This window comes from Periophthalmus magnuspinnatus, chromosome 7 (genome assembly GCF_009829125.3).
Source record: "Periophthalmus magnuspinnatus isolate fPerMag1 chromosome 7, fPerMag1.2.pri, whole genome shotgun sequence".
Lineage (NCBI taxonomy): Eukaryota > Metazoa > Chordata > Actinopteri > Gobiiformes > Gobiidae > Periophthalmus > Periophthalmus magnuspinnatus.
The window spans coordinates 18,305,447-18,331,623 of NC_047132.1; the positions used below are offsets into that span (position 1 = coordinate 18,305,447).

The 26,177-nt window shown below is 38.5% G+C and overlaps 1 protein-coding gene across 1 annotated transcript; it reads left to right on the forward strand.

The window, feature by feature from the left end:
- Nucleotides 1-314: 314 nt before the first annotated feature.
- On the forward strand, nt 315-25,100 carry kcnd1 (potassium voltage-gated channel, Shal-related subfamily, member 1). The gene is made up of 10 exons (XM_033970160.2): nt 315-470; nt 796-1,041; nt 2,018-2,293; nt 3,480-3,725; nt 4,713-4,903; nt 21,161-21,323; nt 21,420-21,503; nt 23,147-23,242; nt 23,697-23,944; nt 24,893-25,100. Exons 1-10 carry the CDS (start codon nt 315-317, stop codon nt 25,098-25,100), a joined length of 1,914 nt encoding a protein of 637 aa, XP_033826051.1.
- Nucleotides 25,101-26,177: the final 1,077 nt, after the last annotated feature.

Sequence of the window (26,177 nt, forward strand, 5' to 3'; positions counted from 1 at the left end):
TTTCAGTTCAGTTGAGATTATTGTTATAACCTTATTTATGAGAAAATGGCACCTCATTTTAAACATGCAGCTAAAATGTACAGTAAAATAAATTGTTTATTAATTTTGACATAATACACTCAGATAGGCTACTCTTAAAATATTGATATCACAATATTTCATTTGTGTTATATGTCTACTCTGTGATGTGTTTGTTTTCAGACATGTCCAGTCCCAGCTCCTAATCCCCCTCCTTGCCCCTGCTCTCTGGCCCCCTCCCCTGCTTTTGTCTTAGTCCTCTGTACCTGTCCTCTCCCCCGTCCTCTGGAGCAGTGATGGCGGCCGGAGTAGCCACATGGCTGCCCTTTGCCCGGGCAGCCGCTGTGGGCTGGCTGCCTCTGGCCAAGAAGTCCATGCCCAAACCTCCTGTTGACAACTCCTCCAAGTCTGACGAGATCCTGTATGTCAATGTCAGCGGAGTACGGTTCCAGGTAAAAAATTGTTTCAAATTATTTTAAAAGTGGTTTTTTTGTGTTTAGTGTGGAGTGAATGTTTTCCACATGACTCACTCACGTGCTACGAAACGCTCATTTGTCTCGGAGACGTTACCTAACAATCATCAATAATTCAAATCATCTCAAGTTATTTTTGTATTTCAGATTGTGGAGTAAAGTAGGACTAAACTAGGACTAGACCAGATAAAACTAACAACCAGGTGTAAACCAGGACAAAATCCATTTAACCTTGTTCTAAACCAAAACCTAACCAGGTCACATCCACACTTTAACCGGGACTAACCCAGGTCTTTCTCCTCAGACCTGGAAGAACACTCTGGACCGGTATCCTGACACTCTTTTGGGCTCATCGGAGAAGGAGTTCTTTTTTAACGAGGAAACTCAGGAGTATTTTTTTGACCGAGATCCTGAGATGTTCCGGCACATTCTGAACTTTTACCGAACTGGAAAACTACACTATCCACGACACGAGTGCATCCAGGCGTTCGACGAGGAGCTGGCCTTCTACGGGATTGTACCGGAGATCATCGGGGATTGCTGCATGGAGGTACGTGTCAGATTGGGATGCCAGGATTATTTGGTCAAATTTGCAGATTATGTGATCATGACATACTCCCATACTCCCAGTTTGGGACAAGACTCATTTAAACAAACTCTGCCACTTCTTCCACGCTTTACAAAGAAATCAAGCCAACTTATAAACATTAGAATTGAACAAGCATTTCCTTGTTATCGTCATTACACCAGAACATATCAGGGCACTGGGTGAACATTTCATCAAATAAAGGATTTCTAAATTCATCATAAATGGATAATACAACAGAAAATGAGCTTCACTTTCACTTAGAAGCAAAAATCAAGTCATTTCAATTCAATCTATACTTCAAAAAAGTAATTGTAAAGCAAAGTGCATTTTGTATTAGTTATGTCTGTTATTTCCTTTATATTCCATTTATATATGTATGTACATATGTGTGTGTGTGTGTATATATATATGTGTGTGTGTATATAGGGGGGGGTGTGTGGGGGGGGGTGGGTGTGTGGGTGTGTGTGTGTGTGTATATATATATATATATATATATATATATATATATATATATATATATATATATATATATATATATATATATATATATATATATATATATACATATATTGATTTTTTCAGAAGTCTTGTACTACTACTATACTAGCTTCTTCACAGTTCGCACTGTGAATCTAGCTGTCACTCTCACACTCTAATGCTGATCATGTAGAGGGTGTGTTCAGTCATATAGCTGCTTCTATTACATGCACCATTTTTCCCCATTCACAAGATATAATATTTTGTTTTAAATTGTTTATCACCATGGCGACGTTACTAATTTCTCATCATTCCAGTTCCTGATGGTATCAATTTCTATTCCAATAATTTTTAAATTGTCCTCTCACCCACCCCTACTGTACATGGATGTATTAGACTTAGTCTAATCAATTGGCTGTCTTAACAATATCCAATCAACTGTCTCTTCCTGTGACTGAAGGAATACCGGGACCGTAAGAAGGAGAACCAGGAGCGCCTAGCAGAGGACACAGAGGCGACAGAGGGAGCAGATGCCCCCCTGCCCCCCGACAGCACGCAGCGAGAGCGCCTTTGGAGGGCCTTCGAGAACCCCCACACCTCCACCATGGCTCTGGTCTTCTACTACGTCACCGGGTTCTTCATCGCCGTGTCTGTCATCGCCAACATCGTGGAGACTGTGCCATGCCGACCACCCAAAGGAAGCGTGAAGGATCTACCGTGTGGAGAGAAGTACCAGGTATAGCTTGTAAGAAGTTTAAAGTCAGAAGTTGGAGGGAGGTCCTTTTCCCACTACTAACATGGCAAAGTGGAGTAGTCGACTTTAATTACTGTTAAGGCTGACGTGATAATTAGACACACAATAATTAAAGTGGAACTAAACACTAAAATACACACTACTAAACTGTGCATAGATTGTTTTAACAACATCGTCTACTGTTCCTAGTTATTTTTTGGCAATGTAAGTGTAAACTAGGAAAATTTGCAGCTTTCTGGTCAAAATATAGGTTTGTGGCCTGTGTGTAATTTCAAGCATTACGTGACATCACACAGGGCTGCCCTTATTACATTTGTGTGTTTGTGATTACAAACACCTGGCTGCAGGAACAGAGTTTGAAGTATGGCTCACTGTTAAACCAAGCACACTGTTCCTTATACCTCTAGACCCCGCCCCTCCTCCCCTCTCACTCACCCCTTTAAACCGTACTCTAAATGTGCGTGTGAGTTAGTTTAGGTGTTTAGTCCCAAATATATGGACAAATGGATTTCTCGAGGTACAGACCTACTACTAAAGTGTAAAGTGTTGTGTTATTGATTGTACATTTACATTTTTTGTTTTAAATAATCCTGCTTTAGTTTCAATATTATGTTTATATATTTTTTCTTCAGCAATCTATAGCACTTAAAATGTGTTATTGAGACAGGCCTAACCACCATGCCTCCAGTGTCTGCGTATGCCTGAGTGAGTGCATGTGAGACTAAATGGGTGAATGGTTCCTTGGTGTAAAGTGCTTTGAGTGCTCAGTAGAGGAAGAAAAGAGCTATTGGTTGTTTCAAACTATAGAAAGTCCTGATAGCCTTATTGCAAATGGGGGTAGTCGGTATTTGTGTATAGGATCTATGAGGTATTTTCATAACAAAAAACCAAAGCAAAATGTACAAATATTAAACTAGGGCTGGGAGATATGACAAAAAACTGAACTGAAATTTGAACTCTGCTCCAAGTCAAATACTCACACTGACAGAGAGTAGCTTCAGACCTCTCCATTAAAAACACTCAAGCTGATAATTGACAATATTATCTTGATTCAAATTAATTACACAGACCTAAGTTGAACCAGATCAGTGCTATGGGCCTAAATGCGAGTGTAAGATCATATAGAACACTGTTGTATAAATGTAACAATGTGCTTGTTGTGTACCAGGTGGCCTTCTTCTGCATGGACACGGCCTGTGTGTTGATCTTCACCTTTGAGTACCTAATGCGGCTGTTTGCTGCGCCCAGTCGTTGTAAGTTCATGCGCTCGGTGATGTCAGTGATCGACGTGGTGGCCATCATGCCGTACTACATCGGCCTGGTGATGCCGGAGAATGAGGATGTGAGCGGAGCCTTCGTCACGCTTAGGGTGTTCAGAGTGTTCCGGATATTTAAGTTCTCACGGCACTCGCAGGTAGGAGACTGTGAGACATAATGTCATTTTATTGTGTGATTATCTACCAAGACAGATCGCTGTATCAAATGTAGGGCTGAACATTTTTGGGTTCTAGTTATGATTGTTCTGACAAGCACTGCAGTACAATTAGATTTGTGATTATTGTTTTAATGATAAGATTCTGTTTAAAGTCAGAAATATAATCTGCTAAACTAGTACAAGAATCCCAAGCATTTATGAACATGGTTGTTGTTTGTAAAGGTCCAAACAATAGGGTTAGCTGGTTCTGTACTACATAAGACAGGGTATGTGGGTCTTTGCAGTTGTTTAAGTAACTTAAATAATTGCAGTGTTTACTAGGGTTAGGATAATTTTCACAAGACGAGATCGGGTCCACAAGAATAATATAAATCAAGATTTGAACACAATTTATTGTAAACTGTGAGATTAAGTTCACAGTTGTTATGGCCTCACCATTTTTATTTAATGCCTTTTGGAATGGCAGCTTTTCAAATAGTGCAACTCAGAAAGTTGTTGTTTTTTTTTTTGTCTAAGCCAAATGTAAAGAATAAAAATCTCACAAATGTTCCTTATGTGTGCACAATCTTGTGACATTTTTTTCTTGTGAGATCTTATGGATCCCTAGTCATTACTATTTGATAATTGGCACCATTCAAATTCTGTTTAATTGATTAAATTGTGATAAATCTTTCAGCCTTAATTTCAAGTAATTACAAGGAGAAATGTTCACAACTAACAACTGACGCTTAGTCTCATGCAAATAGTCAATCTGAGAACCTACTGAATCTGAGTATTGTCCTTGTTGACTGAGCACATTGAGTCTGTGCTGGTCACATGAAATGTCCTTTCTAAATAAAATGTGTTCTTGTTGTTGATGATGCAATCACCATGTTACAGATTTTACTGCATTGTTGACCCCTAATGTCAGATTGAAATAGTGCCCTACACTTTGGGTTAGTGTTAGTGACCTTTGTTTCTTGACAGGGTCTGAGGATCCTGGGCTACACCCTGAAGAGCTGTGCGTCTGAGCTGGGCTTCCTGCTCTTCTCCCTCACCATGGCCATTATCATCTTCGCCACCGTCATGTTCTATGCCGAGAAGGGAACCAAGAATTCCGACTTTACCTCCATCCCGGCCTCCTTCTGGTACACCATCGTCACCATGACAACACTCGGGTCAGTACCCCTCAAGTTAGATGTACAATAATATATTCTGTCTGAATAACATATTTTGAAACTCTTAATATTATTTTATTTTTAAGATCAAATGTAGGGCTGCATGCATTGGTAAAAAATATCTAATTGTGATTTTTCTGAGATTTAATTTGTTCTATATTTCTGACTTTTGATTTTTTATCCACATTATAATGCTCTTACCTACACGTCCAGAAGAATTGACAAAACGCTTAAGTGTGAACTGACTAACTAATGCAAGAACCACATTTCAGATCATATTTGTGTAGCAGTTTTTACGTCAAGAATAAGATAGGATTTTTTTATTATTTGCGACTTTGAGACTTAAAAAATCGCAGCCTTTGCGATTTACTAATTTCATCCATTCAAATTACTATTTCAATTCAGTTGTGATTAATCTTGCAGCCCTAATCAAATGTATGAAAATATTATTCTCTTGGAGGACAGTTATTTTTTTCAATAAATTTGTTGATACCTTTTGATCGTTGCGTTTGAAACATAAGAAACTTTGAAATGACAATTAATTACAACAAAATCCAATCCTGTCAGTTTGACCAGTGCTGCATTCGGGACCCAGGTCAAAGTAGTTGTACTGTTCTACCATATCTGAGAGTTGCAGTACTTCCAAAACTTTGGATTTGTCACCTAGGCACTACATTATTTGGATGATAACTTCTTGGATGAGAAGTTAAATTTGAATATTACCAGATGAAATGCTGGCTAAAGTGAGACTAGTTAAGAGTATATATAATGGGTTGCAGTCGGCCCATGTGCTTTTGGAAGTGTTGGCCGTCGTCATGGAAACAGCTGTGTCTTTGTGCCGTTTTTATCATGCTTTTCACACGCTTCGAACGCCTACACACATCAGATCATTACTCTCAATATTCCCCACCATCATTATTACTGATAATGTTACTGTAACGTCTCCCCATCTTCTATTGTCACCAGTTCAGCTCTGAGCATCTGGTGCCTATCATACTGGGTAGAAGGTTTGTGGTTCAGTTCTCATTACTGGCACTGCGTACTGTTGTTGAGTCCTTGGGCACTTACCATGAATGAGTGGAAGTATTCATTTGTTTTTAAGTTGTTGGCCCAGAATGAAAGCATATTGAAGAAAGAAGGCGCTCACTTTATAAAACTAATGCATTATAATAATTAAGTTCTTGTAGTTTTTTAAAAAGTGCACTCCACCAGTCTGTGTCAGTCCTGGTGTCTCTGTCGGGGAGGAAGAGGAAATGGCTGCTCTTTATAAATAATGAGGAGTTGAAGTGTTCTGTAGCTCTCCGTCTCTGATCAGGACTAAACCAAGCCAATTGCTGGTTTTCAGATGATATCATAACATTCTATGGACTCTATATTATCTAATACAGATGGGGACTGCTAAAATTAGTATTGTTAAAATGCATTTCTTTTATCGGGTTTAACATTTGTGAATTTACTTTTTAAAAATGTTTAAATTTTTAAAAAGTAAAAATTACGAGTACTTTATGATGAAATATCCAAAATATAAAAGCAGAAATGTTGAACTTGATCATTTCAATTAGTGACTAGACCCAAGAACTCACTGTATTACAAGAACTAATTTTGGCTGCCCCCATCTGTATTAAATAGTACTGGCCTATTGCATGTTGTGATGTTATCTGAAACTTTCTAAAATCTGAAAACTACTAATACTTATACTCACCACTTTACTTTGTACTAAATGTACCATGGTATGGCATTAAACTGATCTATCTTATCATTTGTTAAGTTACAGATGCTTTTGCTACTAAGAAAAAACAAACAAACATGCATTCTTGCTGTGAGTGAAGTCACCTCTCCACAGATGAAACCTTTAACTTGGCCTCGTGGCACCACCTGCTTGTCCCCATGGATACATAGATACGTTTTGTGTCATATAGTGGAACATTCCAAGCAAAGCAATAACAACCCCTTGGACACAAGCAGGTGGCAATCCCTCCACCAGAAAAGTTACATAGTGCACCTTTAAATCTATGTCAGGCAGAGGACTATCATGGCTTTACTTTTTATATTATTACAGTGATTCTTTCTACATACTGAAACCACCTGAGAGATAAGATTGTGAAATCCAATGCACAGTCCTAGTAAAAAAAAATGAGTGATTGGGAGTTAAACTTTGATGACATTTTCATTGGTCCATAGATTAGCTCTTGATGTGTATGTGACAGAAACATTGACTCCATTCACAAGGCGGGAGTAACAGAACACATGATGACTTTTGTTCATAATTTTGTGTTCAGTTTAACCATGGAAGTATAATATCTGGAAGATGAACCAAAGAGGGTATTGTTTTCAGTGGTTGTGCTCATTGGCACAAAATGCCTGAAAAGATTTTTTTACAGAAGCCTGTACTGCGTGATTAGTTCTGACCAATCAGAGCAAAAGCTGCTAGAGCAGAGCTAATGCGGGCTCAGAGCGGGGCTAGGATAACTCTTACAAAGCTAACATTTAGGTACTTTGAGGATTTAAAATTTCTAAAAAGTCCAGGTTGTGAAAATACAGAAGAATCCTTACAAAATCCGACCTTTGTGAAAGCTGTTGATGCCCTGTCAGCCGAACACAAGCAGTTTGATTTCCTAAAAAATGCATTGCGCACTACGGGAGAATTATTTCTGTGCTCCTGGAAGCTGCAGTACCTATGAAGTGGCCACTAGTCAATTCCGTCTTATCCAGTTCTTATTATAGATCCATGAGTTTAACAAAACCATGCCTATTCTTCTTTGCACCACTGATGTCCCCAGAATTGTGAATGCTCAGTTTGAATCCCAACTCTCTCGCCAAAAAGAGTAGAAAAAAATACAATCGCTTTGAAGCTCTGCACATTTTCACTAAGTAATCATTGTAATTAGCTAAACGGAGCTAAAGGAAGTCTTAAGCCCTTGATTTGAATGTGACTAATGATGACTCGGTGAAGATACAACGTGTCATGAGCTGCTCCTGTCTTATTCGGAGCTCTTTATTAGTCTGAGAGAGTATTTACACAAACACTACCACGACGCAGAGCAATAACAGACCAGATGAAACTCAGAACACACATCTAGCAGCAGAGCAGACATGCGGATTTAACATTTGTTTCACCATTTCATTACTTTAAACACAGTACAATATACTTTACCATATGTTTCTGTTGCTGATATGTTACAACCAAAGATATGATGGAATATCTTTATATTTACCTCCAAAAAGGTTTTTACTTACTGTGTCCATTGAAATCAGTTCTACTAAATGAAGAATATTAAACTTCCCATGTTTTGGGGCCCTTCCAAAAGGTGCAAGCTTCCAGGCTGTATCAGACCTTTGTTTAGACCTTTTTATTTTGGGCCAGTGTGTAAAACATGTTCTAAATGTACCATCTCAACACTTATTTTTACAATAGTGGATACACAATTCCCCACATTTAAGTCCAAGACAGTGAGTGGTGTATGCTTTTTCATATAAACGAGTTTGAAAACATTAGCCTATAGCCTATACAAATCCACTGATGTAAATAAACTTGGACAAAACATGTTACATGAATGGAGAATATATAATGACTAATTAGGACTGAGCAAAAAATGAATTAAATAAAGTAAATTTAAAGTTCAATTTGATTTGTTTGGAAGAAAATCAGTTATTTTTCCGACATTCTGTCGTAACCAGCAAGACGCGGACGTTCCGGTGCCGAGTGTCTGGTCCTCACTCCCCTTATCCACAGCAGGTGTTGTTGATTGTGTAGATGGGCTGCAGGTGCGCACAGGAGGAGCAGGAATCCGCCCAGCTCCGGAGCTGGGCAGGTGAGGGAGGGGGAAACACAGCACGGGAGGACAGCGAACAGGGATCACGACACATTCGTACATTAAAAATTGCATTGAAAATGCAATTCAAGCTACTCATTTAAGTCACAGGGCCATGTTGCACTGACTGCTTTGAAATCAGTGACATCAAATTAAATGTTGAGGTGGAAAGTTTAATGTAATAGTTTAATTTATCTCAGTCATAAAAGATTTCCCCCAATGGCTATTGGGTTCATTTTAGTTTTTAGAATTTTCTGTAGTTTGCAGAACATTTTTAGTGGTGGGAGGAATCGAAAATTGAATAAAATGTTAATTTTTTGGAGAAAAAAGTCACAGTTTTATTTTTAGGCAAAATCGTCCAGCTCTAGAATAGATTATACTTAGTAAGCTATACTTAACATACAATCTAAACACATTTACTGCTCTTCACAAACTCTTTGAATGTTTGAAATCTGAAACTGCGGCACCAATTTCATTTTGGATACATTTTGTATAATCTTAAACTTTTTGAGTTTGTCCCTGGGCATAATGGGGAGTCCAGAGTTATGTAACAGGTCAGTTTGATATTTAAGAGTTAGAGGTTATGGAAATGAGCCCTTCTCATTCCTGTTTTAGCCCCGTTTCATTCCTGTTCCATTCCTGTTTCAAGCCTGTTTCAGACCTGTTTCAGCCTTGCTTCTGTCCTGTTTTAGTTCTGTTTCTGGTCTGTTTCAGCCATGTTTCAATCCTTTTTCAGACCTGTTTCAGTTCAGTTTGACTGGCTTAGTCTTGTTTCAGTCCTGGTTTAATCCTGTTTCAGTCCTGGTTTAATTCCATTTCAGACCTGGTTTAGTCCTGTTTTAGTCTTGTTGTAGTCCTGTTTCAGTCCTGTTTTAGCCCTGTTCAATGATTCATTTGTAAATCCATATTTACAGGACACACTTGGACTGGGTGAATAGGCAGGGGGATCAGGCCAAAACAGTTTCAGGAACACAAAAAGCAATGTGAACGTGCCTACTATTTGATGGTTTAAGTATTTAATATTTAAACAGCAGGACTCACATTTAGGCCTGTAATAGTAATTGTCCTGGGGCTTGTGTGTGACTGATGAGGTGGGCTGGGCACAGTGGTTCCACTTTGGGATAGTCTGGGTGGTTGGAGTTGTTGGTGGTGAGGTCTGACCAGGACACTTGAGATGACATGAGCAGTTATGAGGGCATCACCATCAGCATCAGCAGAGAACCTGTCTCCATCACTGCCCCCAGAGTGTACTTCTGTTTCTAGAGAAGATTTTCTGAAGAATCTGAAAATATAAACACAAGTTAGACAATAAAGTAGATTTAGTAAGTAGAACCACAAAAAGTATATTTAGAAATGTAATAAAAAGCTCAAGCCAAATTGTAAAAAAAAAAATACTTTGGAAAAAAAGCAAATAGCCTTTATAGCTATAGGAAAAGTTCAGTTTGTAAACTGTAGCTTATAACATACTGTGGATGAGGGGGTCTCCTCCTGTGCATCCTTGTCTTTGGGTTTTTCTCTCCCTCACAAGTCATCACTTTACCATTAAGTACAATGTGCAGTTATTTAGGTAAACTTCAGCTTTGTCTGAAGATTGTATTAATAAAATGCATCCAAACTCTGATATAGAACACCCAAGAACAACATGTGTTTATTTTATCTACAATACAAAACCAATGCTACAAATAAAATTACACTAAATATCTGCTAAAAGTCCACTAAACGTTTGATAAAAGTTGGCTAAATCATTTACAAGCTGCACTCTGGGTTTGCATGTTGTTTACTCTCTGCTGTCAGACGTGTCTGCTCATTCTCGTCCCTCCTGCAACATGCACACTTCAGTCATTACTGTAATGTCAAACTATTTCGACGCTGATAGCAGTTGGGAAAATTACTGGCTCAAACTATTTTATTTATCCAATGGTGCAGATTGGCAGCCTCGCTTCCGTCAGTCTGCCCCAGGGCAGCTGTGGCTACAGTAGTAGCTTACCATCACCAAGTGTGTAAATGAATGAGTAATGACTATGGTGTAGTGCTTTGAGAAGCTTTGAAAAAGCGCATTACAACTGTAAGCCATTATTATTATTATTATTATTTCCCGAATCTGTGGCAGGTGAAAATTTAAAGAAACCAGGAAGCATTCCGGCAAACACCAGATCAAACTAAGCCCTGGTCCTGTTTCAGTCCTGTTTCAGTCCTGTTTCAGTCCTGGTTTTAGTGAGCTGCATGGTCCAGAACAGTCAAACCTGTATCTGCTGCTGTGTCCCATTTTAATGCTTTTGGGACAACACTTCCTCCTTTAGTCTTCCTATCATTATAGGAGTGCTGACCCAAGAACCAAGTCTCAACCAGAACTTAACCAAGGCTAGTGCTAAACCAGGTTCAAACCAGATTACCTCAGGTGACGTATGGTTGTCATGACAAAGAGAAAGGGAAAATTGTATTGTTAAATTGAGTAAAGATTAGGTCAGAGGATAGCAGTGTTGACAGAGCTAACAGTAGGGGTGTGACACTTCTTTGGTGATACAATGTGGATATCACTGGCTGTTCTGTCACATATCAGAATGGACATTTTTTGGTATATTTTACAGAACTTAAGTGTGTCAGATCTGGGGAAACTTGATTATGTAATACATCTTGAGCAGGTACAAATAGCCTGTTGTAAAAATAGTGATAAATGGCCCTGTGATCCCAGCCCCAGCGAAAAAGGCTTCAGTAGCTAAATAGTGTTAAAGGCTTAAAGCTGCACTGTCACTTTTCTGGTGGACTTGTCTCCAGGGAGGTGCTGTTGCTTGGCTGGAATGTTCCACAGTACGACATCAAACCTGTGTTTCTCAATTTTTTTCAGATCAAGGACCACTTTGTTGTTAAAAAAGCAAACTGAGAACCACCAATTGTGCAAACACACCCACACCTCCAATACAAACAAAATTTAAATTAAGATTGTGCTTAATCATGTTTAATTACTAAGACCAAAAGAAAGGATAGAAACAGAGCTAAGAGAGATCACAGACACCATGACGGTCCTCATCTGTCTCCTCCTGCTTCTCTCTTCTTGACTTGAACTCCAATATCGATGTGCAGGGAATTTATGAATGGTGGGCTGCTCGTTAGCGTTGAATGATACAGAATAAATCTAAACCTACAGACTATTTCCATTTTATAACCAATTAGGCTTAACTGAAAACCTCCTAAATTAACCAACTGGACACTTGAAAAATGCAGTTTGAGCATTAAACATATCTATTTAGCAACAACCAAGATCTTTTCAGACATGACCTTTAACATGCTCTGATTAATTCCCAAATATTGTTCCACATGTTTGTCTTATGCTGTCATCATATGTGGAAAACTCTAAATCAGAGTGCTACTACGGATAAAGTAGTTTATTGTCAGACTACCGTCAGGCGTTGGCTAGTTTGTTTCATTGTTTAGATCCATGTTTCAAAGTGTGTTGGTGAATGTGGCCCCACCCCCTTAGTTGCCCCGCCCTCGTGTGTCCTGAGTGAGTCCTGGTGCAGCTGAACTCTGCTCACTGAAGGAGACACAAACTCTATCTATTATTCACTCACTGCAGACTCATTACTCTTTCTCTTGGGCCTACCCCCTACAAACTGCAGCCTACATCCTTCACTAGCTCCTACATCCTTCACTACATCCTTCACTAGCTCCAACATTCTTTTCTACATCCCTCACTAGTTCCTACATACTTCACTACATACTTCACTAGTTACTACATTCTTCACTAGCTCCTACATCCTTCACTATTTCCTATATCCTTCACTAGTTCCTACATCCTTCACTAGCTCCTACATCCTTCACTACATTCTTCACTAGCTCCAACATCCTTCACTATTTCCTACATCCTTCACTATTTCCTACATACTTCACTAGTTCCTACATCCTTCACTAGCTTCTACATCCTTCACTACATTCTTCACTAGCTCCAACATCCTTCACTAATTCCTACATCCTTCACTAGCTCCTATATTCTTTAGTACATTCTTCACTAATTCCTAAGTTCTTCACTAGCTCCTACATCCTTCACTAGCTCCTACATCCTTCACTCGCTCCTACATCCTTCACTAGCTCCTACACCCTTCACTACATCCTTCAGCTTGTAAAAACTAGTGTATTGTGTATTTTTAACTTTTTTCCTTTGCCATTGTTCTGTGTTTTTACATTCTGGTTTTAAACTTATCGGTGGTCAATAATTTTGGTTAGATTTCTTGTACAAGTGATTGATTAGTAGAAGCTGAAGGGAAAGGACTGTCTGCACAGGCAGCTACACTTCTTACTCCAGGCCAACTGTGGCTAGGAGTGCTTACCTCTTGAAATGATAAAGCAGCTATATAGCTATATAAGAGTGTAAGTTATATAAGAGTAATGCATTTTTATACTGTTGCTGTTGTTATTATTATTACAACTAATATAAAATCCAATTTAAAGCCCAGTTGGGGAAAAAGTTACAAAGCCTTTCAGTAAAGATTTAAACAAGGCTTTCAAGATAAAACTTCTATCACTTCTAACACTTCTATCACATCTGAAGGACTTTTATTTTGAAATTGTTAGCTACAGATTATCAGCAGCATTTCAGCATTTATAGACCAAAGCAATAATTAGAAATTCTCATTTGTTTTGGTTTAATCAGAGTGGAACATAATGGTGTGCACAGTTGATAAAAGTCATTATGTCCCTGATCTCGATGGAGTCTGGACTCTTTCTCATAAAACACTCTTATAAACTTGTGCACATCCTTCTGGGAAATATTCACAGTATTAATAAAAATTGAACTCAGGGGGGACAGGAAGTGAGCACACACAAACAGGAAATGAGGTGAAACTAAAGCCACTGTGAGCCGGTGTAGTCACGTTCTACTCAGTGATGGTGTAAGTTAAACAGGATTTTTAATAGAAATATTGTACATGTGCACTGTGCCTTGGTGGTTACATTGAACTGTGTAATATCTTTGTGTACTGCCATGTGTGTACTGAGGTGTAATCCAGTCTTCTGACCTCCAAAATGAGAGGTAAAAATACTCAGATCGATCAGAAACACGAGACAGAGCTAATGTTGGACACAAATAACACTTCGGTCCTGCTCTCCTATGACAGGGACAGGGACATAGTATCATTGTCTTATGCACAATGCTTCAGTCTATACTCTTGATCAAGAACTGGTCTGGTCTTATGGCCCTGACAGGTGCATAGAAATCGAAGGATTGGTGAAATATATAAAACATTCCCCAATTTTGATCTAAGTCCACCTTAGTGATGGGCCTGTATAATGACAAATGATAGTCTCAATATTTTGGGGTGAATTATGTTGTTAACAAAAGTCAAATTTTATGATTACTCTCTACCAGAAGTGTGATAAAATATTGTCTTGCATGTGGATTGAAAAATTGACGACCAAACAGCATTTTTATCAGATCTTTTTGCCAGTTTTCATTGTTTCCTTATGATATAGATGATATACTTGATATTAAATTTGCTTGTCTTCAAAACAACAATTTAAAAATTATGTTGCTGATGAGAGCATAAATACAGGATAGAAGTGAGGGAAAGGTCTACTTTTAAATAACAAATAAGGGCTACAATATATAATTTGAAGTATTGTAGCCTCGCGAACAAGTAGTACATTTACTTTTTATTTAAGGCCAATGAATACAGCTTACAGTAATGGTATATATGTTTTTTTCTGTACAAAGATAGTGCACAGTGGACACTGACCAAAAGAAAAATGCATTATATCACGTTATAGCACATTTCCACCTGTCATCCCTGGGCAGGTGGATGTAACAGTTCACAGAATCTAAAAGGAGGTGCATACAAGACCATGTCACGATACATTATCACACATAAGTTAGTAATATTTCATTTACAATTCAAGTGGTCCCACTGTTGGACCTGACATAGTATCATTTGTAGTATGGGATGGCAGTTGGAGAGGAGGAGACAGAAAAGAGGAGGGAGGACTTTGTTCTGTTGAAGGACGATCGACTGAGTTTGTTTGTCTACTCTGGCCCCAGGTCGGTCTATGGGGCGCGCTACAACCTTCACTCTTCCTCTTGTACCTCAGGTCTCCTCTCTTCTTCTTTTCAGGTTCAAACTATCCTCCCCTCCCTTCTCTCTCCTTACTCCTCACTCTCTCCTTTCCTCCTTGTCTTCCCTGTCTCCTTCACACTTTTGGTTTTGTCCACTCAGCAGTTTTGCACGTTATTCTGTCTCAAACATTTGATCTGTTCTGTTCCATCTTTATTTTCAGATTTTATATTTATCTCCTTGCCTCTCCCCTCACCTACTTCCTCCTCATCTCCTTCCTTGTTTCCTCTCTCCTCGTTTCCTCCTTTTTGTCTCCTCCCTTCTACAACGCCGTCCCTTGGCTCCTCCCAGTTGCTGCTGCTCCTCATGTTTAATTGATGAAAAGTCAATGAAATTTGCAAAAGAGAAATGGCTCTTCCATGTTTTTACTCTGGACTTAACCTGAACGCACACCGCCCTTTGTAGTCTTAGCTTAGTGCTGGTTTAGTCTTGGTTTATACCTGGTTTTGATTAAGCCTGATCAAACTAACCCAGGTTCTATCATAGTGCCTGAGTCATGTGATCTGGGTTTGTGGTGAGGGATAAAAACAGCAGTAAACCGTAAAAAAACAGAAGTGACTCCCGTTACAGTGGCTATATTTGGATGATATGGCCGGGTCTGGTTTCACGCAGAGCTCAGGATCTGGGCTCAAACTCTCATATTTATATCTGTTCCCTCACCGTCCACAGCTTGAAGTGTGGCTAGTGTTTGTGGAGAATTAAGAGAAAGTGACACAGCTAGTAGCAACACAAAGCTAACAGATAATGGAGTGTAACGTCATACCTGTCTTTTCTTTCACTTCTTGAAAACACCGTTTACTCTGTATAGTGTGGTGTAACAGTAGTTAGTTATTTAAAAGAAAATGAGAAAGAGAAAATGTTTCCCATTTTGGAGCAGCTGCAAATGTTCCTCTAGCATGGTCCAAAATCACTTGTAGAACTTTTAAGACAGAGGAGTAACAGCACATGGTGGCTGAATGGCTTCACGGCAAGAAGGTTGCAAGATCAACTACAGGTCTGCTCCGGCCTTTCTGCGTGCAATTTTTACCCCATTAACACAAAACATGCACAATAGTTAAAATCCTCCTGCCAATGTGGTCTTGACCAAATCTAGCTCAAGATCTGGAGATGGATCCACAGCACCCACTTCACCTGTCTGTTGACCGTAAAGCTTTGAAGAATGGGTCAGAGAGATGGGAGAAAGAATTTCCCTCATGAAGGATTAATAAAAGTATACCACTAGCCATGGGAAACAGTTTAGAAGTTCCTGGTCATGTCTTTGATATCTTTACTTCACATTTCAAATCTCACTTGCAACAATTTTTTTCCTCATCTCCTTCTTCTTCTCTTTTTCCTAACTTTGTCTCTCCTCTCTCCTTGTCTTCTCCCTCGGTTGTTTCCTGTGCTCCCTCTTCTCTTGTCCTAGTCTCCTCTCTCTTCTCTTTTTCCTAATTTTGTCTCTCCTCTCTCCTTGTCTTCTCCCTTTCTTGTTTCCTGTGCTCCCTCTCCACTTGTCCTAGTCTCCTCTCTCTGCCTCTTCTCCTCATGTTTCTTTCCCTCCACTTCTCTCGTCCTTGGATCCTATCTGATCCTGAAGTCCATTATCCACGGTGCGTTTGTGATTGGCTGAGTTCCCCAAGGCAGACACAGATCGGTTGATTCGATTGGCTGAGCACTCACTAATGGTATCCTGTCTTCTCCAATCACATCAGGTTTTATCTACCTTTTGCCCCACCAACTTCCATTCTCAGTTTTCCTAAAAATGTCATTAAATGCGTTTTGGGTAGACTAGACTTTACTATCTGTGTAGAGTTTTTTTTGGTCCTGATCAGGAGGAAATAAATGAACCCTTAGTTTTGACATTAGGAGCTTTCTTCCTCTGTATTCGACCCACAACTTTCAATACCCCAATTCCAGATTTAGTATCTAGTGCTTTATCTATCTAGTGCTGTCATGATACAAACATTCAAACTCGATCCTCCTGATACTACGGGAGACTTGATACTCAATACCAACTCCAATACCATAACAACCTTCATTTAGACAGTAGAATGTGATCATTAAATCATAGTACTTTCTTTTTGTTAGAGCTCAAGATTATTCTAAAGCTCTGACTTTTTTAGAGTATTTAAATAATAAATAAATTAGTTTAAATACTAATTTTAGTATTGATTAGTATCAGATTTTCAACAACTGTGCTAGTACCTAGTATGGACTTGGATAGGGCTGAGTATGTCAAACATACCTAGTAGTTATGTTAAGGCTCTGCTCTACTGTTGTACACTGGTATCATATTTTATCTTTGATACAAAGCTTTTAGTTTAGTCCTAATTTAGTGCCAAAGTTACAGCCCAGTCTCATATCAATGAGACTGCATAGGCCCTAAAGCTTATCATTTTGCTCAAAAAGGTCTTTTTAATGGCATTCATGAGAATTATTAGTCTTTTTAGGATTTTATAGATGAATGCAGTATAAGTGTTGGAAAAGTTCAGCTATTGTAAACCATGTTGTTGAAGTGCCCAAACAACTCACAGTGGTACCGAGCCCTTTTCCTGGAGCTACTCTCAGCTGATGGAAGGGTCAGGGGAGGACAGTAGATGTCTGGGACAGTCCACTTGGTTCTTTCTTTATAAAATAGTTGAGTGTTTTTTTTCCTGCATATCTCTTGTCTCTTATAGTCCTCTGTTGTGATCTTAGACTACACCGATAAGAACTGACTGGACTGGAGGAGTTTGGGGCGTCCTCCGCTCGCTGCTGCAGTGACATAATGTTCACATGAAATTTTAATAAAGACGCTGTGAGTCATGTGACTGTTCTTTATTTAAACTCACGCAGACACAGGAGTTTCCCTCAGAGACTGGACCTGTTTAGTCCTGGTTTAGTCATGTTTGATACTGGCTTAGATCTGGTTTAGACCTGTTTAATCCTTTTTGATTCCTTGTTTACTCCTAGTTTTGTCGAGGGTTAGTCTTGCATCAATTTAAAATAGCATAGGTATTCATTTGCACAAAAAAATAGTTGGCCAGAGTTCATTCGTAGCCTGATTTCAACGCATCTTTATGACTAATTTTGTTTTTATCGATTTCACTCTTTTTGTCCAGCTCTGGTTTAGATCTCATGTTATCTGTTTTTGCAGACTCACTCCTCTCTCTTCTCTCCTCCACTTCCTGTCTCTCGTCTGTTCATCCACTGGTTTTTTGGCTCAGTTTCAGCTCTTGTCCTCCTCCTCTTGTTCCTGTCTTTCTCCTGTCCAGCTTTGGAAGAACTGATGAGATAATAATGGGCTCTGAAATGAGACAGAATCAGAAATACTACTCCATCTGAAAACTCCTTCACCAATGTCTCTGTAGTCTTAGTATGAAGCTTGTTCTAACTGGAAGGGCATTTGGCATAAAAACTGCTCAAGTACACTGGTTCATTGCAGCATGTAACACAATAAAAAATATATTTACCTACATTTGTTAATAATGGATTTACTAGCTATCTAAATTCAGTACAAGGACTATTCTGTTATATTAAGCCTGATATGGATATGTGTAAATACTGGATCCTGCTCTGTGATTGGTCAGATTTGACGTCTTAAACATCAGTGGAATTATAGCCTCTCCATTTCCCATCTTGTATGCAAATGGTGGTGGTCACATGATCTCTTGCCTGATTAGCATAAGCTGATTTATGGACCTGAAATATCACTAAAGCCTCTCTCAAGGGTGTAGTCTTAGTAATGTGAAATGGAAATATTTTTTGTTTGAATAGAACTTAATAAGGCTGAATGATTTGGGAAATTGCAAATTTTCTGACAAGCTTTGCGACTGGGCTGATGTTTAGATAATAGGATTCTGATCAAAATTAACATTTTAAACATGGCCAGGAGAATTGAAAAAAGAAGTATGAGCCAACAAACTAATACAAGAATGACAGGAGTGAACTACAGGGTTAGCAGTTTTTATACAGAAGAAGAGGATATTTTGTTGTTTGTGGAGGAATTTATTCAAAAATTGCAGTCTTTGTGATTTGCTGATTGCATTTTTTCAGATTGTTCTTTTGATTCAATTTTGATTAATCTTGCAGCTATAGCAGTTGGTTATAGATGTTTTAGATATGTAACAAGCTTGTTTAGCCTAGTCTTCTTTTCTTATTTGTCATATTTACTGTGCGTTACATCACTACTTTTATTCTTTACAGTTAAATATAGATTTCTTTATTGTACTTTCTAAAATGGTAGCCAGAGCGTAAACACAGGTCAAAGGTCAAATGGATGTATGGAAGCCCGTAGGCTCAAAATCAAAGCTCTTTCTCTAATGATAGTTCAACTTCACCCATCTCTGTGGCCTCTGGGTCTGTGCACATGGAAATATAGGCCAGATATAATGTTTCTATGGAAGCCATTCAGACTAGTGTTAAGGCTTATGTAACAAGAGGGAAAGGTCTATTGTATTAGACACTTTAAAAGATATACAGTATGTGACCGGGGCAGGTGACAAAAAAAAAAAAGTATTATCCCAATAACAATTCAGGTGTAATTGTTATTCAGACGATATTAACCAAACAGAAATGTGTTCAAATTTGTCTTAAATGTATTCTGTAGTTTGAGGTTCAAGTATCAGACAAACGTGAAAGTCTAAGTTTGGTCAATTTAAACTCTTTTTACTGAATTTTATTTATTTTGCTATAAATGATATACTCAATAATATTACTGATATAAAACTTAAATTTGAAATGAATGTAAACTTGTCAGTAGTTTACATCAGAAGTGTAGTAGTACTAATGTAGAATGTGGGGGAAAAAATCTATTCATTTAATGGACTGTGTCATTTAAGAATGGGCCATGCACAGTGTCCTGGAAAGGAGCAAAAATGACATTACATTACAGTACATTACCTCATTATAATTTGAGAAAAAAGTTAAGAATTCTGGACAGTAAAACCCAAATTTTAAATATCAAAAATAAAAACATTCACAGTTTATTGTCTCATTGTCCTAATTGTTGAATGAAAACTTCTTACACCACACTACATCACTGCGCACCTGTACCTACTCTCCGACTCCGTTTCATTGCTTATTAAAATAGTTGACAGTGATTCTCTTTTATTAGTTGTTGTGACATTATGTTGTCAGTTGTTTTTAAGCAGAGGCGTGAGATCCAGTGAACTGGATCTAAACTGTCTGGTCTATACTTACATTAGGCTTGCATGCCATGCCTTGTATTGTACTGTGCATGTACTTCAATGATGCAGTAATCGTGTTAGTACTGCTGTGTTGGACCGATATATGAGCAGTGCATTAGGAGGTGCTGGTAGGAGAGAGATAGACATGCATTACACTTATTTAGATTGGGACAGGTTATAGTTATGTTGTTTTGTTCATAGAGCAACTGTGAAATATATGCAGAACACATTTTTATTTTTTGTAAAAAGTAATGTCAAAATGGAACTGATATGTTGCTCTTTGCCAGTTGGCTGATTAACACCCATCAAGCCTTCAAACTTTTGCTGTAAATTGTTGTGTTTTTTTTCAAAAATTGGAAACTAGACAGGAGCAGCACTTGCAGTATTTGTAGTAGTAGCAATAGTAGTACAGTGATAGCAGTAGCAGGTGGTTGTAGAAGTAGAACAGCTAAGTGGGTCTGAGAGAGACTTGCTGTGTTAATGGCTCTCGACTCTTTCAAACTTTAACATAAAGTACACAGTTAAGTAGCAGCACAGACATGACTGTCCTGTTTTTGAGTCTACATGTAGAGGTCTGTACAGATGTGGGGGTCGACCTGTACATCACATCAGCCTTGTTTTATGACGGCTAATTGTTTTTTCAATCTTTGAACAAGGAATGTTTTTATGAATGAACGAAACAACCAAAGTTTAATGTGCACTATGTAACTTTTCTTGTGGAGGATCTACCACCTGCTTGTCTCCATGGAGATGCTATTGCTTTACCTGTTATGTCCCACAGTATGCATTTATCTAAAGTATATTCAGTCAGTTACAAGTGTTTTATGGCTGAAGAAATACCTTGACAAACATGCATTCTTACTGTGAGCTGGGTTGCCTCTCCACAATTGATTTAACCTCATGGTGTCTCGTGCTTGATGGATAGGTCATACTGCCATACTGTAACATTCCACACAAAGCAATAATATCGCCATAGAAACAAGCAGGTGCCAGACCGTCCATCAGAAAAGTTACTCTGTGCACTTTTAAATAAGTTAGCAAGTGTATTGCAATATTTATTTACAATATGCTTTATTTACAATATTTATTTTCTCTGTCTCTCTTTCTCTGTCACGCTCTCCTCTCTCCGTCTTTCTGTTTTTGTGCCTGTCTGTTTCCTCTTTCTCTCTGTCTCCATCTTCTCTCTTCCTGGTACAGGTATGGGGACATGGTTCCTGGCACCATCGCAGGGAAGATCTTTGGTTCCATCTGCTCCTTGAGTGGAGTCCTGGTCATAGCCCTGCCTGTCCCTGTCATCGTGTCCAACTTCAGTCGAATCTACCACCAGAACCAGAGGGCTGACAAGATGAGGGCCCAGCAGGTCAGTTTGACGAAGAGAAAAAGTTACTGAGTTCTGCTTTAATATTGTGTTTTTTCTCTCTTCTCGCTTCTATTCAAATACTTTTTTATCTTGCAGAAAGTGCGTATGGCCCGGATCCGAATGGCAAAGAAAGGAACAGCCAACGCCTTCCTGCAGTACAAGGAAGATCGAGGAATAGGGGTACAACTCCACTACTACTACTATTGCTACTACTACTACTACTAGTGGTGGTGGTGGTGGTATGTCGGCTGAATCTGAGCCTAACAAGCTGCTTTTGCTCTAAACTAGGACTTAACAAGTATGCCCTTTTCAAACCCAAAGCAAAACCAAGAATTTATGTTTATTTTGAATGGTGCATACATTATGTAACTTTTTCTGCTAGTCTGGATGGAAATGTTATCACTTTGCCAAGGATGCTCCACAGAATGACAGTAAAGTTTATTTTCATAGAGATAACCCGATGACCCCTCTAGGACAGGTTTCAGGTTGGTTCTGAGGATAAACAACCCTGCTCATAGTAAAAAAAACAACGTGTTTTTCAATTAAATAAAATCCCTGTAACTGAATAAATGCTAGATAGAAGTTTAATGGCATACTTTGGAGCATTCTAGGCAAAACAATATCCATGGAGACACCAGAAAAGTTACACAGTGTACCTTTTAGCTGTAGATATAATCCCTGCTTTGTGCCAAGTGAATGTTCTGAGACACTCAGGTAATGGATGTGCTGAAGTTGGCGGCTGTCCAGTTCAAGAGTGATACACATATTTCATTCTTAAGGGACCTCCTTTTAAGGACACAAAATATTATGAATGCTGTTGAGGTATATGTCAGAGAGGAGTGTGGTTAATGCACACTTTATAGCCCCCACAAAGATTTTTCTGACTAGTTTATTTAATATTTTTTTAATTAGATCCATCATTTTACCCTAGAGTAGATGAGAGGAACGCGCTTCAAAGTGTAAATAGTTTTGTAACTCTAAATCGCCCTCTAGTGGATGAGTCAAGTAAATGTTTCTACAAACTGCCAGAAATCCAGAAGTCCACATTTACCAGATAATTAACATGATTGGCGACATTACAGTGACATTATACACAATCTTTCATTTATATTTATTATATATATATATATATATATATATATATATATATATATATATATATATATATATATATATATATATATATATATATATATATATATATATATATATATATATATATATATATATATATATATATATATATATATATATATATATATATATATATATATATATATATATATATAAAACAATAACTTCCATTATTCTTGTGTCAAATAAAGCATGTTGTCCTTTAAAATGTGTTGGAGACATATGATAATTGCATATTATACTGTAAGTGTTATCATTATGGATTGTCCACCATTGTCTATGGTCCTGATGAGAGACAAAGATGGAGAGAGGCTAAGTCAGCTTCTGGAACTGAACCAGGGCTAACAGCACTTAGGACTTTAATTTAGACCACCTTCAATATGCACACTACAGAGGAGAGAGGAGAGGAGACAAGGAGAAGAGAGAGGAGAGGAGAGAGGAGTAATGCATGATAGGACCTACATCACTTAGAACTTTAATATAGGTTCAGTATGCTCACTACAGAGGATGTGAGAGTGAATGAGTGACTGGACTGTGCTTGTTTGTTGCTTCAAAACTATAGACTCTTGCTTACCAAATTTTATATTTAATCTGAGAGTTGCCAGATTGACTGCTTTAGGCCCGAATAAGTATCTCCAGTGTATTAATGTTTATGAATAAATGTAATATTTTTTTAATGTGTGTTTTAGGACCGGGACAGTGACAGCACAACAATGTGTGTGAAGAATAGATCCACATTTGAGCATCAACACCATCACCTGCTGCATTGCCTTGAAAAAACTACTGTAAGTACTGTGAAAGTACTACTAGATTGCTACAAACTGTAAAAAAAACAAAAAAAACAAAAACAAAAAAAAAAAACACTCTAAGAACTAACAATAGTACTACAAACTACTAAAACTCCTTCTTCTCTACACCTTCCTTCACACTTCAAGTCTTCTTCATCTAGGCCTCTTTTTTCCTCACAGCTTTAACTTAAAGATGAGATATTACATTTCTATGTGGTATTAAATGTTAACACATAACAACTTCATAAACATCAGGTTTGTGGCGTTATAATGTACAGTTTGCATTATGCTTTTGCATACTTATGTAAAATGACCATGTGGGATCATGGATGACGTGAGGGAACAGGGTATAACATGGTAGAAAACTCCAAAAAAGTTGATTTTGCATAATACCCCCTCTTTAAACACACATTCACTGCTCCTCCTCATTCCTTTGTCTTATTTTCCACAGAATCACGAGTTCACAGATGAGATGACCTACAGTGAGCTCTGCATGACGGAATCTGCCTTCAGGACGAGCCGCAGCACCTCTCTGTCCAGTCAGCAAGGGGCGCACAACAACTCCACAGGCTGCTGTCCACGCAGGGCCAGAAGGAGAGCTGCCATGAGACTGGCCAACTCTACGGTGTCTGTGAGCCGAGGCAGCATCCAGGAGTTAGACACTCTGCATTCAAAGACCACCACCATCACACCACAAACGTAAGAGGGCTAGCCAAAAGGGGGCAGCACTCACTGCTAGTTACTACATGCACACCAAATCCATCAGACTTAAATATCCTTACTAGTCAAACTGCGCAATAATACTACTAGGTCTGGGTGATTTGGCGATAAAAATGGAATTGTGATCTCATTCCTGGGACAATCTGATATTTTGGTAAAATTGCCATAACGAGATTCCTTGCTGTTTATGTCTATGGTCACAAACAGACACTTTCTACTATCCACTCCTTCTATTTTTCATGCTTGGAGTGAGTGACAGGTGGATTTAATAGTGGATGAGAGTAAACATTCAGAAACAGCGGATAGCTTTAGTTACCTCCTAAAGATTCTATAAAGGATAAAAAAAAACATGACGGGATAAAATCAAAATCATGATCTTGCTCTAAGAAAATTGTCATATGAATTTTCTGGCAGGGTATAGAGGGTCTTTTAAAAACATCTAATACATTCAGGTAGGACTAAAATAAAAAAACAACAACTAGTGAATCAAAACATACATTTTTCCACTTTTACCATCAGTTTCAGAGTTGTTTTGATTCATGTAGGGTCTTTAATGAAAACTTGCTAACAGTATCATTTCTACTCAAATATTAACATAAATGGCCATTAGATGGCTTTTCTACACCCACTGCACTTCCCACATGACACTGAGGAACCACTAATAGACTCTGAGAGACCACTCACCCATTGACACATACATTCATACACCAGAATAACAGATAATAGAGGTAAGGTGTGTATTAATCAAGGACCTAAAAATGATATGCACTGTTGGGGATGAAGTTTGAACTGGCTAACTTTTAATCTAAGTTACCATGAGTTTGTAAAAAAAATGTTGTCAGATCACATTAGCTAACTCGTCCTTCCTCCTTTTTCACTCCCTCCTCCCCTCTTTCCTCCTCTTTCTCCCACTCTCCCCTCTCTTAGTCGCTCCAGTCTGAACGCTCAGCCCACAGACCTGAAGTTGAACTGTGGGGAGCAGGACTTCACTGCAGCCATCATTAGCATCCCCACTCCTCCGGCTAACACTCCAGACGAGAGCCTCCCCCCCTCTCCTGCTCCTATTCCCGGGATCCTCCGAAACACCAGGGCCACTGCATGTACCTACGACACCTTCAAGATCTCCTCCTTATAACGCACCTCACTCTCCTGCCATTGAACTGGCCTATAGTCGCACAAAAATAGGCAAAAAGAGGGCACATGACTGCAAAAGACTGGAACAGAAGGATGGAGGTGTGAGTGGAGGCCATTTTGGACAGGTGGGAAAAAAGGAGAAATGCATCTTTTGAATAATCAAAATTCATGAAGGTCATGAAGAAGTTATTTTGGTCAAATCAATGCACTAATGGCATCCAACTTATTTTCTAAAAAATTCTAATATATAATTAAATAGGACATGCATAAAGGTATGTTTTGATAGGGTTTGGCAAAGAATATGATGACCACATTTATCAAAGAATCTAAGTGAAAAAAGTCGAGACTTGTCCTGGGAATGAATAGATGAACATTATATGTTGTACCTGAAGCCTCAAAAGAGTCATATCTTTCTAAAAATTACGTGTAATACGTGTAATTATATATATTTTTTATTTTGGGGAGAATTTGGTAAATCCAAAATGGCCTTCACAAACATAAGAATGCACAGTGCGAGTATAATCATCGGTTTGTGCTGCCGCAGTGGACTGGAGTCAGTGCCTGTATTTTCCTAAGCCATAAGCAAGCCTGTCCCTTTGAAACCTCTTTAACTTGTGGCATTAAAAACAGGGTATTAAATATGAAAAATAAGCTGACACATAAAATGGACACACAACTTGGACTCAAGTGAACCTCCTCAAGCCTTGACCAATTTATTTTGACACAACACTTATGCACAATGTCTAACCCTTGCACAAACTCGGGGAGAAAGAAGCTGGATTTGATGGCACCAAACAGAAAAGAACTCAAAGCAGATCCAGAATGGATGACAACAAAGGACAGTGGTTGGATTATGATAATTCATAAACTTTGAACAAGAATGAGGAATTCTATTTGGCTTGAAAGTTTGTTATAAAAAGATGTTTGAAGATATTTGTAGGCCTATTTAGACAAAACTGTCTGCAAACTTTATTCGAAAACTGTGAAAGGATCCAAAATGGCTGCCAAAAGACTGGATTCAGGATTGTTTTTGCATTTTTCTTTCCGCTTAAACTTGGAATAACGCCATTGTTTTGGG

Coding starts and splice junctions, on each gene's coding strand:
- kcnd1 (XM_033970160.2), top strand. CDS start 315: ATGGCGGCCGGAGTAGCCACATGGCTGCCCTTTGCCCGGGCAGCCGCT. Junction 471..795: donor TCAGCGGAGTACGGTTCCAG/GTAAAAAATTGT, acceptor CTTTCTCCTCAG/ACCTGGAAGAACACTCTGGA. Junction 2,294..3,479: donor CGTGTGGAGAGAAGTACCAG/GTATAGCTTGTA, acceptor GTTGTGTACCAG/GTGGCCTTCTTCTGCATGGA.